The sequence below is a fragment of the Pleurodeles waltl genome, chromosome 6 (genome assembly GCF_031143425.1).
Source record: "Pleurodeles waltl isolate 20211129_DDA chromosome 6, aPleWal1.hap1.20221129, whole genome shotgun sequence".
NCBI classification, from domain to species: Eukaryota; Metazoa; Chordata; class Amphibia; order Caudata; family Salamandridae; genus Pleurodeles; species Pleurodeles waltl.
In genome coordinates, this window is record NC_090445.1 from 1,543,203,799 (window position 1) to 1,543,223,932 (window position 20,134).

Genomic DNA, 20,134 nt, shown 5'->3' on the forward strand with positions numbered 1-20,134 from the left:
AAGGTACTGAACTTAGGAACTTTAGGAACTTTGAATTAGCAAAATAGCATATACAGTTTTCACACAAATGGCATATAGCTATTTTAAAACTAGACTTAGTGCAATTTTCAACAGTTCCTGGGGGAGGTAAGTGTTTGTTAGTTTTGCAGGTAAGTAAACCACCTACGGGGTTCAAAGTTGGGTCCAAGGTAGCCCACCGTTGGGGGTTCAGGGCAACCCCAAAGTTACCACACCAGCAGCTCAGGGCCGGTCAGGTGCAGAGGTTAAAGTTGTGCCCAAAACACATAGGCTTCAATGGAGAAGGGGGTGCCCCAGTTCCAGTCTGCCAGCAGGTAAGTACCCGCGTCTTCGGAGGGCAGACCAGGGGGGTTTTGTAGGGCACCGGGGGGACACAAGTCAGCACAGAAAGTACACCCTCAGCGGCACGGGGGCGGCCGGGTGCAGTGTGCAAACAGGCATCGGGTTCGCAATGTAATCCAATGGGAGACCAAGGGGTCTCTTCAGCGATGCAGGCAGGCAAGTGGGGGGCTCCTCGGGGTAGCCACCACCTGGGCAAGGGAGAGGGCCACCTGGGGGTCGCTCCTGCACTGGAGGTCGGATCCTTTAGGTCCTGGGGGCTGCGGGTGCAGTGTCCTTACCAGGCGTCGGGTCTTTGAAGCAGGCAGTCGTGGTCAGGGGAGCCTCGGGATTCCCTCTGCAGGCGTTGCTGTGGGGGCTCAGGGGGGTCAACTCTGGCTACTCACGGGCTTGCAGTCGCCGGGGAGTCCTCCCTGTAGTGTTTGTTCTCCACAAGTCGAGCCGGGGGCGTCGGGTGCAGAGTGCAAAGTCTCACGCTTCCAGCGGGAAACGTGTGTTGTTTCAAAGTTGCTTCTTTGTTGCAAAGTTGCGGTCTTTGTGGAGCAGAGCCGCTGTCCTCTGGAGTTCTTGGTCCTTTTAGATGCAGGGTAGTCCTCTGAGGCTTCAGAGGTCGCTGGACCCTGTGGAACGCGTCACTGGAGCAGTGTCTTTAGAAGTGGGGAGACAGGCCGGTAGAGCTGGGGCCAAAGCAGTTGGTGTCTCCGTCTTCTCTGCAGGTTTTTCAGCTCAGCAGTCCTTCTTCGTCTTAGGTTGCAGGAATCTATCTTGCTTGGTTCTGGGGGCCCCTAAATACTCAATTTAGGGGTGTGTTTAGGTCTGGGAGGTTAGTAGCCAATGGCTACTAGCCCTGAGGGTGGCTACACCCTCTTTGTGCCTCCTCCCTGAGGGGAGGGGGGCACATCCCTAATCCTATTGGGGGAATCCTCCATCTGCAAGATGGAGGATTTCTAAAAGTCAGAGTCACCTCAGCTCAGGACACCTTAGGGGTTGTCCTGACTGACCGGTGACGACTCCTTGTTTTTCTCATTATCTCTCCTGGACTTGCCGCCAAAAGTGGGGGCTGGGTCCAGGGGGCGGGCATCTCCACTAGCTGGAGTGCCCTGGGGCATTGTAACACGAAGCCTGAGCCTTTGAGGCGCACTGCTAGGTGTTACAGTTCTTGCAGGGGGGAGGTGTGAAGCACCTCCACCCAGTGCAGGCTTTTGTTTCTGTCCCCAGAGAGCACAAAGGCCCTCACCACATGGGGTCAGAAACTCGTGTCTCAGCAGCAGGCTGGCACAGACCAGTCAGTCCTGCACTGAACAATTAGGTAAAATACAGGGGCATCTCTAAGATGCCCTCTGTGTGCATTTTTTAATAAATCCAACACTGGCATCAGTGTGGGTTTATTATTCTGAGAAGTTTGATACCAAACTTCCCAGTATTCAGTGTAGCCATTATGGAGCTGTGGAGTTCGTTTTTGACAGACTCCCAGACCATATACTCTTATGGCTACCCTGCACTTACAATGTCTAAGGTTTTGCTTAGACACTGTAGGGGCATAGTGCTCATGCACCTATGCCCTCACCTGTGGTATAGTGCACCCAGCCTTAGGGCTGTAAGGTCTGCTAGAGGGGTGACTTACCTGTGCCACAGGCAGTGTGAGGTTGGCATGGCACCCTGAGGGGAGTGCCATGTCGACTTAGTCATTTTCTCCCCACCAGCACACACAAGCTGGCAAGCAGTGTGTCTGTGCTGAGTGAGGGCTCCCTAGGGTGGCATAAGACATGCTGCAGCCCTTAGAGACCTTCTCTGGCATCAGGGCCCTTGGTACCAGGGGTACCAGTTACAAGGGACTTACCTGGGTGCCAGGGTTGTGCCAATTGTGGAGACAATGGTACATTTTAGGTGAAAGAACACTGGTGCTGAGGCCTGGTTAGCAGGGTCCCAGCACACTTCTCAGTCAAGTCAGCATCAGTATCAGGCAAAAAGTGGGGGGTAATTGCAACAGGGAGCCATTTCCTTACAACCATCACCGAGTGCAGGCTTTGTTTCTGGCCCCATATGGTCAGAAACATATCTGGAAGTGGCAGGCTGGCACAGACCGGTCAGTCCTGCACTAGAGGTTTGGCTAAAATACAGGGTGGCATCTCTAAGATGCCCTCCTATGCCACAGGCAGTGGCTGGTGGGCAAGCACCCTGAGAGGGGTGCCATGTCGACTTTGTTTTTTTAATCCCCACCAACGCACACAAGCTGCAAGGGCAGTGTGCATTTGCTTGGTAAGGGGTCCCCCACGGTGGCATAATACATGCTGCAGCTGGCCACAGGGCCCTTGGTACCATGGGTAACTTTTACAAAGGGCTTAGCTGTGTGCCAAGGGTGTGACAGTTGGGGAAAATATTGTACAGTTTTGGGAAAGAATACTGGTGCTGGAACCTGGTTAGCAGTATCCCAGTACACTCTCAGTCAAGTTAGCATCAATATCAGGCAAAAAGTGGTGGGTACACATGCCTACAAGGGCACTTTCCTACACACCTTGTCCGGGAACATGGCGAGAGAGCATGCATCTCACTCACCCGCCTGGCAGAAGTTATTGTTTTAAGAAGGATGTCTTGATGGTGAGCAGCCGGAGAAGACAGTTATGCAGTGTCTCAAAGGGAGCACACATCAGAAATGTGAGAACCAGATTCAAGTCCCACTGAGGAATAAAAAACGACTTTGGAGGAAAATATATTTACAAGTCCTTTGAACAATCTACGTACAATAGGTGACTTGAATAATGAAGGCTGATCAGGCAGCCGAAGGAACGCCGATAAGACCGAAAGATAGCCTTTGACAGTCCCCAAGGCAGAACCCTGCAGGGCAAGGGATAAGATAAAGAGAAAAATGTCAGAGAGAGAAGCAGAAAGAGAAGCAGAAAGAGGATCAATAGATCTTTCTGTACAATAATTTACAAAATGATTTCAACAGCAGGCGTATTCCGTCTTAGTGGAGGGACACATGGCTGCTAGAATAACTTTACAGACTTCAGGAGGAAGGTCAAAGGCTGTCAACTGTCGCCACTCAATCTCCACGCATAAAGGCGTAGGGTTGACAGGTTCAGGTGGAGAACCTTCCCCTGCTGCCGTGACAGAAGATCTTTCCGAAGGGGCAGCCTGATTGGTGGATCGATGCTCATTTTCAGAAGCTCGGGATACCACACTCTCTGTGCCCAGTCCAGAGCCACCACGATTATTTGGGCCAGGTCGTTCTTGATGTTTTTGAGAACTCTGGACAGAAGTGGTATGGTCAGGAAAGTGTACAGGAGGCCTGTGCTTCACTCACGAAAAGAAGTGTTGTCGAGCTTGGAAATTCCAATGCGCAATACTGTGGACATTACACGTTTTCTGCGGAGGCAAACAGGTCTAACCAAGGCCCTCCCCACTGCTGAAAGAGTCCTCGTGCCACCTCCCGATGGGGACACCACTCGTGAACCACTAGGCATTGACGGCTGAATTAGTCTGCCCTGGTGAGAGAACCTGCCAGGTGTTGAACCACAAGGGTTATGCCCTGCTGTTCCAGTCATGTCCAGAGATGCAGGGAATCTTGACAAAAGGTCCATGACCCCACACCGTCCTGCTTGTTGCAGTGCCACATAGTGGTGGTGGTGTCCAGCTTCCCTTTTACAACAGGAAGAAATGCTTTCAATGCCGTTCGGATCACCCAGAGCTCCAGGTAGTTGATATGGAGTCCAGATTCCGCCAGAGACCAGAGGCCTCTAATCTCCACCTTTCCCAGATGGCCTCCCCATTACAGAAGTGGCACATCTGTCACTACTGTAAACTCTGGTTGGGGAAGGGAGAGAAGTCTGCCTCTGACCAAATCACGGTTCATTAACCACCACTGCAGATGTTTTGCAGTTCCCTCCGAGATCTGAACTGTGTCTGTGAGATTCCCCTGATGCTGTGCCCACTGAGACTTGAGGTCCCACTGCAGGGCGCTCATATTCCATCTGGCTTATTTGACTAACATCATACAGAAAGCCAGGAGGCTCAACATCCTCAGAGTCTGTTTCACCGAAATCCAGGATAGAGGCTGAAACATCGGAATCATAACGCAAATATCCTGGATTTGCTGCTCAGGAGGATAGGCCCGAAACTGCACTGTGTCCAGAACAACTCCAATGAAAGGGGGTGTCTGAGAGGGAGCCAGGTGTGGCTTCGGCACGTTTATAGTGAACCCCAGCAAATGCAGCAGTTTTGCCGTAGTCTGAAGGTGAGTGGCGACAGCCTGGAGCAAAGGAGCCTTCAACAGCCAGTTGTCAAGGTAGGGGAAGGCTGAAACCCCTAACCTGTGCAGATGAGCTGCTACCACTGCCATCACTTTGGTGAACACCCTAGGGGCACTGATGAGACCAAAGGGGAGCACGGTAAACTTAATGTGCTCGTGCGCACCTTGAACCGCAGGTAACGCGTGTGTGCAAGCAGGATGGGGATGTGAACATAAGCATCCTGCAAGTCCAACTACACCATCCAGTCTCCTTGGTCTAGGGCAGACAAGTCCTGAGCTAGAGTGAGCATTTTGAATTTCTCCTTTTTGAGGAAGAGATTGACATCCCAAAAATCGAGTATAGGGCAAAGACCCTTGTTCTTTTGGGTGTCAGAAAGTAGAGGGAATAACAACCACTGCCTACTTCTGATATCGGGACACTTCCTTTGGCTCCCTTGAGCAAAACTAAGTGATCCTCCATCAGTCGTTCTTTTGACAGAGGCAGAGGAGGAGGGAAAGACTTGAAGGGGAGGGAATAGTCCTTCTGTATGATCTGCAAGATCCATTTAACCGATGTGATGGACCGCCAGTGAGGAAGATGAAACTAAATCATCCCTCCAACTGGACGTACATGGTCTTGCAGAATCACGCTATGAGGGTTTGGACGTTGTGGAGGTGGAGGGCTGGGTGGTGGATGACTTCTGGCCAGATCCTCTTGGGCTGAAGGCACTAGGACCACGTTGTCGTGCAAGATGTTTACCTGGCGGAGGACGGTGGCTGGTCTGTGGGTGTTGCGGTACCCCACCCCTTCCGAAGCCTCAAAAGGGGTCAAAGGCAGACTGTTGACGAGGGGTCACCGAGAGGCCCAAGGACTTGGCTGTAGTCCAGGAGTCCTTGAAGTGCTCCAGCGCAGAATCTGCCTTTTCACCAAATAGGCGGGACCCATCGAAGTGCATGTCCATGAGGTTTGCCTGGACATTCCCTGAAAAGCCAGATGTATGAAGCCAGGCGTGGTGTCAAAGGGCCACCGTCAAAGAAACTGCTCTACCCAGGCAGGCAGTTGTGTCCAATCCACACCCAATAGTAAATTTGGCTGCATCTCTCCCATCTTTGACTGCTTGTGAGCGAGAGGCCCATACGTCCTCCGGGACCTGAGGCAGCACCTGCGACACCCTATCCCATAAAGTATGGGAACAAAGGCCCAATAGGCATGATGTGTTTACCGACCTCAATGCCAGGCTGGAGGAAAAAACATCTTCTTCCCAAGCTGGTCCACCCTCTTGGATTCCCTATCTGGGGGAGCGGAAGGGAAGGTGCCATGAAGGTGGAGGCTTCCCCCGCCAAGCTCTCTGGGGTGGGGTGGGGTGGGGTGTTGTGTGAGGAAGCTAGGATCACCCAGAGCTGGGCGTTGGCCGCGGCCAACTGTCCTATTTAAAGGAGCCCCTGTGCTGGGTTTGGACCACTTCCCCTGCAGGACACCCCTGAGGGCTTCATTAAAAGGTAACATTGGTTCTGATGTGGAAACCCCTGGCTGAAAGACCTCAGTCAGGAGGTTAGTTCTGACTGGCACCGTAGGCAGATCAAGGTCCAGAACCTCAGCTGCCCTAAGCGCAACCATAGCATACGATGCTCCCTCCTCCGTAGCCAGCGTAGGCGGTGAGAGCATGCCAGTATCTGGAGAGGTATTCAGTCCTCTGGCCTCTCCTAACTCCTCATACCAGTCTATTTGCTCCAATCGGGTCTCCAGAGGGTCCTGAGACCCATACCATTGCTCACCAATGCCTGGCGGATCACAGAAAGGCTCAGGCAAATATCTGGCACCTGTTGGCGCTGGAATTGGTGTCATGCAATGCCGTTCCGGCTCCAGATCATTGGTTATTAGAATGGGACTCATGCCACTGGTGGGTGCCAGTGGTGCCGGGAGTGTCGACGTCAGGAGCGATGCTGGAGAAGGCAGACTGTGTGGACTTTGCATCGTTCCGGGTCCAATATGCAATCCAAGGGACTACATTGGCACCGAGGCCAAAGCCACCAGGGTGGAACCTGATGGGGCCTCTGCCAGCCCCATGGGGGCTGGAGGCGCACCCAAGGGGCCAGCCCGCTCAAATACGAGACGCATGGCCTTGTAAAACTCTTTGAGTTGAGTGTGGGGGGGTCACTCTGGCTCCCAGAAAGGGACGGCTCCACAGAACAATGCCTGGAACACTGACGTTCCTGACGCGCCTCGTCAGTTGATGGGCATGGGAAAGTCGAAGTCTGCTTGGAATTCTTCTTTTTGTGCCTCTTCCCCAAGTGCCCAGAGGACCTCAAGTGTGCGGAAAAGGACTTGGGGCTCCTGGAGAGGTCCCGCGACCTCCCTCCTCGACTGGGACCGTGACCTCTGAGGAGTCGTGACCGTCATAGACGATTGCCGGGTTGTCATGAGCTTCAGGGACCGCTCCCTCAAAGCTTTCGGAGCCAGGGCCTGGCAGTCAGAATACGACTGAGTTGTGGTCTCGGTCCAAGCACCAGAGACATACATTATAGGGGTCAGCCACCGATATGGCACGGTGGCTGGCGCCGCACGTCTTGAACCCCCCTTTCTAGTTGTCATCCTCACACAGACAACAAAAATTCTTCGACAAAAGGTTGAAGAAAAGCCTGTCAAAAAAGACATATTTCAGATCTGCGCTTTAACCAGCGCGGAAGGAAATGAACTGACGTACGCATGCCTGAGTGGTGCTTTTATAGGTGACTGTGACTTCACAGACGCCTCCAACGACACCGACGATACCAGGTGGATCTGAACGACGCCACCCAATGGTGCACACAAGGGTATTAATAAGCAAAAGTTCCAGAATCCTTGCTGACGCCAGGAAATTCTAAGGTAAGAAATCTGCAGCTAGATGTCCCTGAAAGATTGTGCACATCACATACATTTCCTGCAATACAGAAACAATGCTTTCTACAAAAGAAGGTTTCTAATACATCCGCTTCACACGTTTTAATTTAATCCTGTATTCCTAGGTGGGAAATCTTAATCAAATAACCTGCTGTGCTATAGATCAATTTTCATGGTATACAACATCCTAAATGTCATATTGTTTTCCAATATAGGCCTTCTACCACAGATTGTGTGTTTTGTTGCACTCTACTAAATAGGTATCACTAGTGCCCAATCAATGAAAAGATAAAAAGCAACATCTTTAGAGAAAGGTAAAAAAAACACTGATGCACTAAATGTGGGTGGAGAACCTAGCAACAGTCTCAAAACATAGGCAGACCTAGACCTTTGCAAGAGCCAACTCAGAGGGAAGCTGGTAGGTGCCAAGCCATTGTCAGAAAAGAAATTCTTAAAAGCTGAGGGCAGAAGGTTTCAATAACAACTCCCGAGCCTATTATCACTTTTTATGAGTGATAAATATTTGAAACTTTAGATAATGAGCTTTACTGTACTCTAAGCTTCTTGTATTCACCAGAAGCACCAACATTTGTGAATGCATACAACAGCCGGTCAAGTACCTGAGCGTTTATTCCACATGCGTAGGCATTTTAATTTCCTGTTTGCATTTCATCAATGATGATAGTATCACTAGCGCTTTGCCAGGATGTAGCGATACAACTGCATAGTACTTTTCTGAAAATATTGAGCATAGTTCTACTTTTCTAAAACTGTCTACTGTAAAAAAAACATTTAATTCACATTGCATTGTACTTAATATCATTGTACAATCACTGCCTTAAGGGAAAATACTAGCTGAAAATGTTATTTACTTATTGTGGTGATAGTTTATCAAGATTGGAGTGTTTCATTTTCAGTTTTTTAGTCACCGCTTAGTCCTCTGGTAAACTTTTAAGATGCTTTTAGAATAAAGACTGCATACATTTTGGGGGTCTCAATGCTAACCAACAGACTTGGGAAGAAGCTGTACCCCTAGAAGGCCTCGTTTCTGACCAGCATCCTGAAGCCTACCTTGTCAGTTTTCCACATACTATTTCAATGATGTGCTGGATGCTACTGAAGTCACTTACACGCCTGCTCAAAACACACCGCTACAAAAGAATAATTATGTAGCCTAATGAAAATTAACCATTAGCATTTATTTAAAACAAAAATACATTTAGGTATGTAAACACAAGAGCCCTGTCATTGAGAGCAGGAAACACGTCTGAGCAGTATTGTTTTTAACTCTGCTGGCCATCCCAAGAGACTTGGGGTGAGTTACTGAGAGAACACCTCGGCCTCTAAACCCTTCCATAGGTTCACCCAGCTGACTAAACCTGTAAATAAACATAGACAGCGAAGGCCAAGGATTTACATCAGCTTGACTTCTTCCACATCATGAACTTCACAAAGAACATTGACAAGCAGAGTTCTTCTGAGAATGCAAAACACAAAATGGAGAGGCTGAACTGGAAGGCGGTCTCCATTAGCATCCAGGAAGTGAAGTGGCTGCAACCACGCCACACTGTACTCTCCTCCAATACGACCCTCTAATTCATGTCACATGAAAGAGCAAAGGAACTGCTTCCACGGGGCTCCTCTAACAAGTGACAAACATTTTCTGACTGTGATCCCACAAAAATACTCTTTAATTGGAAACCAGCAGAACAAATGCTGCACCTACTGTTTAAGGAACAATCTCCTGCTGTGCCAGAAGTGAAAACACCATCGGTCTCTTAATAGTTTTCATAAAAATGTACCACAATAACAAAACTGGCAGCATCTAAAGATCAAAAATAGCAATTAGCACTCATGCTGCCACAGGAGAGTAATGGGTGCATCAAGAACACCAAAAGCGCCATTTTATCATAAATAGGAAATCAATGCACGCCAGTGGTCCCGTTATTCTTGACGTAGGAGAAAACACAGCTGCACCCCAGGTACCTCAAAAGGCCCCTTCTTCAGTTAGTGCTCCAGATTTTGTAAGAATAAAATTACTCCAATCAGTGTTCCCCTGTGGAAAACACATGCAGTCGGTACCGGCTCAAGATGGCCCTGCTCTATTCTCTTCAACGGTGAAAAAGCTTCTCCTTGTTTCTATTCAAATAATTCTCCCCAGCAGGGCCCAGAGATAAACAGCTGTATGCAATTACATCCCACCAGGTACCAAGAGTAACTTTAGGGTGTTACAAGGCAGAGAAGGAAGAGTAAACTGATGGGTTCTGGCACTTCAACCACAAGCTCTGCAGTGCAACTAAAAATCAATACCTATCTACCAGACAGGTCAGAAGGACACTTGCTATATTCTTAACAACATTACGGCCCTACTGATGATGGTCACAATTTTTTTTTACACTGGTCTGGAAGCTGAATTAACATTATTGTGCATCCTCACTTGCTGGCGAGCAACAGAAAAAGTTAAAAGCCAGGACAGGAGAGTGAGTTTGGTTCCATGAGGCTCTCCACAAAATAGATTCACTACAAGTAAGATGAACCAGAGAGGTCCTCCCCGTCCCTAGGATGTGAGCTGTGCTTATAAGGGCTTGGAGCTTCGGTTGGCACCTGCTGAAAAGAACATAATACATGTTGGTATAAAAACAAAATCCGATGCAGATGGATGTTATTCTATGGGCACATTCATATATGAAGGGAAAGAAATGCTTTGGCTGGAAGGCTTCTCCTTCATTCGCCTTTTCTTAATTCAACCTTCACAAGTCTGTCCAAGCATGAAGGCATTTTTCATCTAGGGAATGATGGACAAGGACCACTTTCAATTAATAGCCCTGCTCGACAATTCAAAACATCCCTAACACATAGCGACACAATCAGACAAACATCGTAAAAAGCTCCCCATTCTCCGATTTAACCCAGGTAACTTTCTCTTTTCTTCTGCATTTTACAAGTTTTCATTTCCAAACTAACTAACGGAAAGTTCAAAGAAAAGGTGAGTGCAGGACGGAGTATCCTCAGCCCAATAGCACCCCGGTACAGTCAGATGTGTTTTCATCCGATGTCATTTTTTCGTCTTTTCCACTTCAACACTTGCCAGGGCTAGGACTTTGTATCCGGAACCTGTGAAAGAGAATGTGAGACAATGTGTGTGACTCAGAAAGAGAGAAAAACAGAGAGACAGTGCTTGTGTATGTACAAGTGAGAGAGAGAGAGCATGTGTGAGTCTTTCAAAGAGCATGCAAGATGTATATTGTGTGTAAGTGTGACGCAAAACATGCTAGTGTGAAGGCAGAGATTTTACTGATGAAATTTATAATTAAATATGTACTGATCATTGATGAACTAATGAGTGATTTTTCTAATGAATGCTAACAAAACGGGTGACTTTTGTAAATGGCCACCATAATCCATTTTGTTTTCTACTTAGGCTAACTTTAGCTTATAATGGAATTGTTTTTGATTTCTCAATGCTTACTCGAAAAAGAGTGTGTTTAATAGTTTATAGACTTGTAAACAGCTCCCCATCGTGGAATTTTATGTTATGCCTTACAAGGTCAGATTTATTAGGTCATTGCTAGAGTTTGACTGTCCCGATTGTTTAGAAAAATGTCACAACAAGTGTTTTTTCCTCGAGGTTTGAAGTAGATGCAACATTGTTAGAAGTTTCTTCCTGAACATGAAGATTTGACATGATGGAACAACGGATCCACAGACGAGACAGAAGAGAAGAAGAAACTATTATAAATTGTGTTTAGCTAATGATTTTGTCATTCAGACTTTAACGGATTAGAACTTAGGCCCCTATTATGACAATGGTGGTAAATACCGCCTACTGCAGCGGCGAAGGCCGCCAAAGGACCGTTGCAGCGGCTATCATCCGTCCGCCATATTATGACCACAGCCGGATTTCCACCACAAGAAGGGTGGAAAACCGGCTGTGGCCATACTGGCGGATGGCGGTAAGGTGGTGCTGCTACCACCAGCAGCGCAACGCCAGTAGACCGCCAACAACTGTATTATGAAAAATAATACCGCCTGGCGGTGTTCTGCTGGTGGTAGCTGTGCCCCGTGTCGTCCCCTTCCGGAAGACCCCCTGGATCCAGGTAAGTCGAGTTTCCGACAGGGGAGTGTGTGTGTGTGTGTGGGGGGGGGGTTGTGCATGTATGTGTGAGTGTGTGTGTGAATGCGAGTGTGTGTTTAATGTTGTTTGCGTGCATGTATGAATATTTGTGAGTGCGTGTATGATACATCTTTTATTACGGCTAAAAAAGCCATAAAAAGTATCCTGGTCAAAAGTATTTATATATACACATAATAGTCTTAAAAGGTCAGATGGGAATAAAATACCATATAATTAGTGTCCCAAACGCAACCTATTCCAATAAAATGGTATGAACATATATGCTTTAAAGTTAAAACTAATTAAAACATTCAAAAATGTTACACAATTAAAACTTTCTACCTGAACCCTGATAGCTGATCAACAGTCTACCAGATGTCTTTACAAATTAGCAAGTAAGTCAAGTGGATGTTCTCTAGAATTTACAGCCCATGTGCTTTGGAGATACCTCACAGCTGGAAAAACTACCTTATCGATTGTATCGCTTGTCAATATGCGAAGAGATGCCTTGTAAGTTCTTATCCCGAGAGATTTACATTAAGGGATAATCCACTTCTTCCTAGGGATCGAATACCTAGGGCAAAAAAATACAAAGTGTGCAAGAGTGTCGGGTCGCGTCGGGCAAAAGTGACAAAAACCCAAGTTACAATCAGCCTTGCTTCACCTTGCGGTGAACTAGTTTAACGGCAAGGTCCCTAATCGGAATTTAATAGAAAGACTTTTAGTATATGGTGGTTTTACATTATCCATATAAATGTCGAACTTTGGGGAACATTTATGATCCAAAAACTGTTCTGTCCTACTACCTTGACTTTGATTGGACCAAATCTGCATCAGAATCATCTCCCAATAGCATCGCTTTATTTGTAGTTTCACTTCCCTGGTTAAATCGCGAGCAGCTCTCCACACCTCCTCCATTTTGTGTGTGTATGTATGGAAATGTGAATGCGTGTATTTTGATGTGTGTGCATGAATGAATGTATGTGAGTGTGTGTATGTATGGAAACGTGAATGTGTGTCTGCATGATTGTTTTGATGTGTGTGCCTGAATGAATGAATGCATGCGTGTATGTATGTGTGGGCGAGTGTGTGTCTGCGTGTGTGTGTGTGTGAATGGGGGGGGGTGGGGTGTCTGGGGAGTGTTTGGGGGGAGGGGTCCACCTATCAGTGACAGAGAAGGAATTCCTTGTCACTGATAGGACGTACCACCATGGTTTTCGTGGAGTTACGAACGCCACGAAAACCATGGCGGCAGGTAGGGTCATGATACCGCCGGCGGCACAATTGCGGCTGCCGCGCTGGAGATTGTTATCTCCAGCCAGGTGGCTGCTACCGACATGGCGGTCAGAGTGGTACATTGGCGGATTGGCTTCAGCCAACCCGCCAATGTCATAATGTAGCGGTAAGTACCGCCAGCCTGTTGGCGGTACTACCGCCAAATTAGCTCCGACCGCCGGGGTCATAATGACCCCCTAAGTGTACTATTAATGTGTAACTTTTAGCTATCTAACAGTAGTTTTATTGGTTGAATGTACACCACCCCATGTCCTGACCAATCATAAGCTTTGTGAGAATTAATTTAACATTCTGTCATTTATTCTTTGGGTCAGATTTTACCAGATATAGCCAGAGATACTTTAGACATATTGCGAGAGACTATGAGAGACTTGTTAGAGTCATGCAGACTTGGGGGATTTACAGATCATTCCTACTGATGGTGTCGCCTTGCTGAAATGATTCCTGTTGTTATTCATTGACCTTATGGGTAATGTATAGAATGAAAATTGTTATGTGTCTTTTGTTTTACAAGTACCAGCTGCAACTCGTGAATTAATTGCTGCATAATAATATTATTTTTGATATAACCTGAGTTAGTATGTTTTCTAAATTTGTGTTTCTAAAACTTTTACATGAAGCCCAACATGCTAATGCTAATGAGTGGTTAGTGAGGGAGTTTGTCTTTACATGCTCATGATTCGTATTGATGTTCTTTGATCTATTGCTTCAATGTATATTGTCTCCCTGGCGCAGATTTTGGTGCAATTAAGTTGTGTAATAATTCTTGAGTTAATTTGTTTACTTGCTTTGATTAAACTCAGATATATAAGGCGTTCTAACCAGCCTTTGATGATTCTTTATATGTATCATTTGTGTTTGAGACTTATCTTCGTGACTTTAGCATTGTTAATATAGGGAAATAAATGTACAAACCTTCCTAATAAACTGGTGTGGACGTTGCAGTGTAATTAGATTATCGATTTCTTGTTTATTGATGTGTATTGTGATGATTATGACATATACTATTGACATCCTCTCTAATCAATGTCATGTTGGTCCATCGGCCTAAGTTGCGAAATCCACTATTTTGGTCTGAGATAATTGCTAGGACTAGTGAGAAAAGCGGGGCACTGTGTGTGGTTGGGTGTGTGCATGTGTGAGAATGTATGAAACAGTGCATTTTTACATATGAGTGCATCGGTATTCAGGTGAAAAATAGAATGGGCGTATGTGTCTGCCATGTTAATGACCATGCCCCTAGCCCATCAGTCCACCTAAGGGCTCGGACTGAGCGTCAAATCTTGAGATGTCCCTATGCGCCTGCCCAAAATAGTGAGTGCGAACGTTTAGCAAGGGGTCAATCGCTGATTCATCTACGTGATGAAAGTAAGTCCTGCATCAGACCAGCTGAATACTTACCCAAATTTTCGGACACTGACTCAAACTGACTGAGAGCTGCTCCAGCATTGGCCGTGAGGAAGGCCTCTTCCTCAGCGGTTAACTAGAGGATAGAAAATAAGGTGTTAAGAGGTTTCTAACATTCCCTCTGCTGGCTCTGGAAAGATGCAGAGGCTTAAATAACCTTGGACATTACCTTTTCCCCTAGTTTCCGAAGGGCTCCAAGGATTTCTGCTTTCTGTTCTGTATGCAGGTCCTTTCCCAGCTTCCCTATCATCAGATCCCGGTCCATCTGGAAGAATGAGCAGGCAAATTAACATCCAATACAGGAAGAAAATAGCATTTTATAGTTAATATGGTCTTCAGCTTGCGGAAACCCCTAATAATAATAATAATAATAATAATATTATTGATCTTCACACAGAGAGCATATGACAAACTGAAATCATCTTTGCACTTAAATAATGTATGATTAGTGAACTCGTTGGTATTTGGTTTACAAACAATGTGGAGATTGTCCTGTTGGGCTTTATACATATGACCTGCAGATTACACAAAGATTGCACAGGAACTCCAGTCACTGAGCCGTGTAAGTGGCTTACCTGAGTAAAAGAAATTGCTACTTACCAGTAATTGCTGTTCTCCAGTATTGGTATCTTTCCTAGATTCACATGCTTGAATCATTCCCTGTCGTCGAAATCGGAGTCCAACATTGCCATAGTAAGCAGTATATTTCAGTATAATAGGCTGTAAAGGGAATACAAAGTTCAGCTTAATGGCCTATCTAGGTCCTTTTTGAAAAAGGACCACAGTTGAGCAATGACCAATCGGGCGACAGCACCCTTAGAACACTCCCAACAGAGGCATCTTCACTCAGATTTTTAAATCACTAGTGGGTTGAACCTCACACACCAAGAAGGAGGGCCTCTAAGGGGAGGTGGGAAGGTCACGTGTGAGTCTATGAAAGATACCAATACTGGAGAACAGGAGTTACAGCTAAGTAACAAATTATTTTGCTAGTGTTGGGGCATTTTTCATAGATTCACATGCTTAAATCTGAACAGTTAGTAGTGCAATATATTAGCCATTAAATACACATGAATGTGATAGCGGATCGGAGGTACAACATTATACATTATATGGTAACAGGCTCAAACCAATCATTCAATCCTTATAAAGTGCGGCTACTCACCTGTGAGGGTCTCAAGGCGGTGGTGGGGGGAACTGTTGGGGGTGGGAACTCAACTAAAGCCACTAGGGTTCCTGGTGCTGGGCGCGGTTCAGGCGCAGACGGCTGACATTAAGAAGGGGAGGGGGCGGGGAGCAGTCAGTTGGGAGGTGGGAGTGTGGGAAAGGTGCTTTGTGGGGGGCAGAGGAAGAGGGGAGAAAGGAAAAAGCACTAGAGAACAATGAGGGGTGATAGAAGAAAAATGCAGAAACTGCAAAAGTGAAAGAGCAACAGACAGAAGAAAAGAAAAGGCAAATGATAGAAGAGAAAGGCAGAAAATGCAAGAGTGAAACAGCGACAGAGAGAAGAAAAGAAAAAGGAAAATACTTACTTGTGATGGCCACTTGGGATGAGGCACAGGGACGAGCCTGCAGGTGGAGGAGGGCCTCGAACTAAGAGACAGGATACTCTCAGTTCGTCCCAGGCAAGAGGCAAAGGGAGCAGCAGCCAGAGGAGCTGGGGAGGGCAGTAGACACCGAAAGGTGCTTCGGGAGGGAGGGCAGAGGAAGAGGAGAGAAAGGAAATAGCACTTGGGAAAAACGAGGGGTGATAGAAGAAAAAGACAGAAAATGCAAAAGTGAAAGAGCGACAGAGAGAAGAAAAGAAAAGGTAAATGATAGAAGAAAAAGGTAGAAAATGCAAGAGTGAAAGAGCGACAGAGAGAAGAAAAGGAAAATACTTACTTGTGATGGCTACTAGACTACAAGGGATGAGGCGCAGGGATGAGCCTGTGGGGTCAGGAGACTCTCAGTTCGTCCCAGGCAAGAGGCAGAGGCAGCAGCAGCATCCACAGGAGCTGAGGAGGGCAGCAGACACCGACCAGGAGGTCAGTGCACCTGCCCTCTCACAGTGCTGCAGCTGCCATTAAGAAGGGGAGGGGGCTAAGGGAGCAGTCAGCTGGGAGGCAGGAGGGCAGGAAAGGTGCTTCGTGGGGGTGGGGGAGGCAGAGGAAGAGGGGAGAAAGGAAAAAGCACTAGGAAAAAACGAGGGATGACAGAAGAAAAAGGCAGAAAATGCAAACCTATTGGAAATGACCCACGGCTGTATCAGTGGTCTGTGCTGAATCATGACAACAGTGCTGAATCACAACAACAGTGCTGGATGAAAATGTGCCAACTTTTCCAGGTTGCAGCACAGCATATATTTTCAAAGGATACCACAGCAAATAAGGCTACTGTTGTGGAAACTGCTCTCGTAGAGTGTGCTTTAGTCTTTTGTCGTAAAGGTCTGCCCGCCTTGAAGTGGCAGAACTGGATGGCCGATCAAATGCATCTTGCTAAGGTGGGCTTGGAGACTGGTCCAGCTTAGTTATTGTTATCACAGGCCACAAAAAGTTGAACAGTAGTACAAATATGCTTTGTTCGATTTAAGTAAAATTTTAAACATCTCTTGACGTCAATAGTATAAGGACTTTGTTCCGCTGGTGTTTGAGGACTGGGAAAGAAGGTTATAAGCATGACTGTTTGATTTAGGTGAAAATCAGTAGGAACCTTTGGTATGAACATAAGATTACCATGGTATCTTTAAATTGCAAAAATGGTTCTTTAATCGTGAACTCTTGTAGTTCACTTACTCTTCTGGCGGAGGTGAAGGCAGGTAACAAAGCCACCCTCCAGGTGAGGAATTTCAGTTTCCGTTGTATAGACCGGTTCAAATGGACTTTTCATGAATTGGGATAGCATCAGTGCTTAATTTGTGCCTGTTGTTTCCAGTGCGGAGCACCAGCACTTATTATCGAGGGCCGGCACCTATTTTTCTGCCTCAAGCATTTACTGCGAGAAAAAGACACATATATACGAAAGACGGAGGAAGAGAAAAATGAAAAGTCGTAACAATGGGAGAATGCAGAAAGCTGCAAGAGTGAGCTGAAGGGGCAGGGAATGGCTTTAAATGGATTGAAGAGGCCAGAGGTGGCTTTAGGATTACGCTGCCTCAATATTCTGTGTTCGCACATTTAATTGCAGGAGCTGCATGTTTAAGAGGAGGGCTTTGGGCACAGCATGTTTTTCTTTACAAATTAAACACTGGATAGAATGGTGTTAAGTTACCATTCAGGCAGTGGTGACTTTATTGGAGGATATGCTCTGAAGAATCTTTTAAGGAATTGGATGATTAATCTGTGCAACCACAATGAAGGAGATTCCAAAGTTCGCCCGTATCTCCAAATAGCAGCCAAATGCACTTTGACAGATGAATGCGCTAAACCAGATTTAGCTAGAAATAGCAAATATGGTAACACCTTTTCGGGAGGCGATGTGATAGGATATACGTTAGATTTCTTGCACCAAAGACAAATTCATTTCCATTTGAAGCAATATAATTTGTTTGTAAAATTAGCTTTAGCCTACGCAAGAATACACTGACAGTCCTCTGCAACGTTTAGGTGCTGTAGCTCATGGTGCTCAGGAGCCAGGTTGCAGAGAAATCGGGTCTAGATGAAGGACCTGCTGATTGTTCATAAACAATAAGTTTGCTTGGGGCTTGAGTTGAATGTGTTTGTCAACCGACAACATGAGAAGCTCCATAAAGCAGTGTTGCTTAAAGCATTGTGGAGCAAGGAGTATTAACCGGCATGGTTCCTGTTTAATTTTCCTGAGAATAAGTGGGATCAGGGGAGAAGTGTAGGCATAAATTCCAGACCATTGCATCAAAAGGGCATTCCCCAGGATCCCTTTTGAGGGAACCTGCTGGCGTAAAACTGGCATTTCTTGTTTTATCACGATACAAATAGATCGAGACTGGGTTTGTCCCATCTCTAAAATATGGCATCTATGACTAGTTGGTTCACTTCCTATTCATGACAACTTTGGGTCGTTCTGCTCCAGGTGTCTGTTAGCGAGTTGTGTACTCCTGGGAATTACTCTGCCCTTATGGTCACTTGATGACCTAGTGCCCATTGCCAGATAGTTTGAGCTTCTATAGACAAAATCTTGGATCTTGTACCTCTCTGTTTGTTGAGGTAATGCATACATGTTGTGTTGTCTAACCTTATTAACAAGGAGGACCCCTGAATCCTCGGCAAGAAAGCTTGAACAGCCAGCAAGATTGCTCTGAGCTCGATCAAGGTGATATGCACTTTCAGCTGGTCTGGAGTCCACTTGCACTGAATTTGTAGATCTTGCAAATGAACTCCCAATCTTTCTAGAGAAGAGTCTGTTGTAATGACGAATTCCGAAATGGGAGGAAGGAATGTTAGTCCTGCAGAGAGATTGTTGGAGCTTATCCACCAGGGAAGACCCGCTTCTGTGTGATCTGTATGATGCAGTTGAATTGACCTTCCAACTGCAATCACTGTGCATCCAATTGCTCCAGGAACTATCACATTATGAGACGAGCATGAGGTATTAGGAGAATGGCTGAAGACATCATGCCTATTAGAGATATGATTATGCGCACTGAAGCACACTTTGTTTTTGAAAGGGAGCGGGCCACAATGGACAGTTTCTGCTGCCTGTCTATAGACAAGAATGCCTTCTTGAGAAATATGTCTAGAGTTGCTCCCAGAAAGGTTATCCTTGTTAAAGGCGAAAGAAGGGACCTGCCTCCTTCTTGGTTTCTGTTTAGAATAGGCTGCTGACGGTGGTGCTCGATATGGTTGATGTTGTTGCTAAGTGGGCCGAAAGGGCGGCTGATAAGATTTTGGTTGGTATCTCTGGTATACTCCATGGTATGGATAAGATCCGCAGCCATGCATGCCACGAAAAGGTATTTTACGTAACTGGAAAGTTCCAAGGGATGGAGCTGTTTCTGTGTCCACTTTTATGGCCTGCAGAGCGTCACCAACGTGTTTCCCAAATAAAGAATAACCGAAGGCGAGGACTAGGATTTTTGTCTGCACTTCTGGACAGAACGATGTAGCCATCCCTCAACTCTGGTGCATTAGTACAGCAGATCCCACCAACTGCCGAAAGCCTATGGATGAAATATCCATTGCAAAGTCAATAGTCTCAGATGACACTTTTTTGCCTTCCTGTAAAATGCAGATAGCTTTGGTTTTCTTGTCTTCTGGCAGAAAATCCAGGTATGTGGTAATGTCGGACCACCTTTGGTGATCATATTGTCCCAGAATGGCCAGAGAGTTTGCAGCTTGGACAGTGGTACCGGACATGACTGTGAATCTTTTGCCAAATTGTCTAATCGCCTACCCTCCCTTATCAGGCAGACAAATGACAGGGCGGAAGGATTTTTAGATCTGCTTTGTGCAGTCTGGGTAATGACTGAATCAGGTCTTGGATGTCTGATCAAGCACGCTGGCGAATCATAAGGTGCTTTGTATTTTTTATCATTTGTGGAAAGAACAGCAGTGATGGTCGCTGGTGTTTTCATGTTTTTAACTCCTTCCTCCCATATGTAGTCTAAAATCGGTATTGCGTGGACTGTTTTTCTGGATTGTTCTTTAAAGTCATATAGAAAACAGCCCGTCTGTTTAATGGTAATGAGGAGTTGGAAATGCTTGCCCGCTCTCTCCATATCATAAGAAAACCACCAATATCTCCAGGTGGAGAATCTACTGGTTGTGGCACTGGAAGAGAAGATGGATGGAAAAGGTAATCATCCCATTCAATGGTGATGGTACGATTGTCTTCCCTGTCTCCATCACTGCCAACATCATCATCATCAGTTGAGAAAGGACAGTCTTGAGGAGGCATA

At 46.3% G+C, this 20,134-nt stretch overlaps 1 protein-coding gene across 2 annotated transcripts in view; it reads right to left on the bottom strand.

Moving 5' to 3' along the window:
* Nucleotides 1-8,644: 8,644 nt before the first annotated feature.
* Nucleotides 8,645-20,134, bottom strand: part of LZIC (leucine zipper and CTNNBIP1 domain containing) — a 146,374-nt gene continuing 134,884 nt past the window's right edge. For both annotated transcript variants that reach the window (XM_069241172.1, XM_069241173.1), the window contains 3 exons: nt 14,453-14,548; nt 14,278-14,359; nt 8,645-10,580 (listed from right to left, as the gene is read on the bottom strand). In XM_069241172.1, the coding sequence (XP_069097273.1) occupies nt 10,522-10,580; nt 14,278-14,359; nt 14,453-14,548 (237 nt within the window). In that variant the 3' untranslated portion in view covers nt 8,645-10,521. The remainder of the gene's footprint in view (nt 10,581-14,277; nt 14,360-14,452; nt 14,549-20,134) is intronic.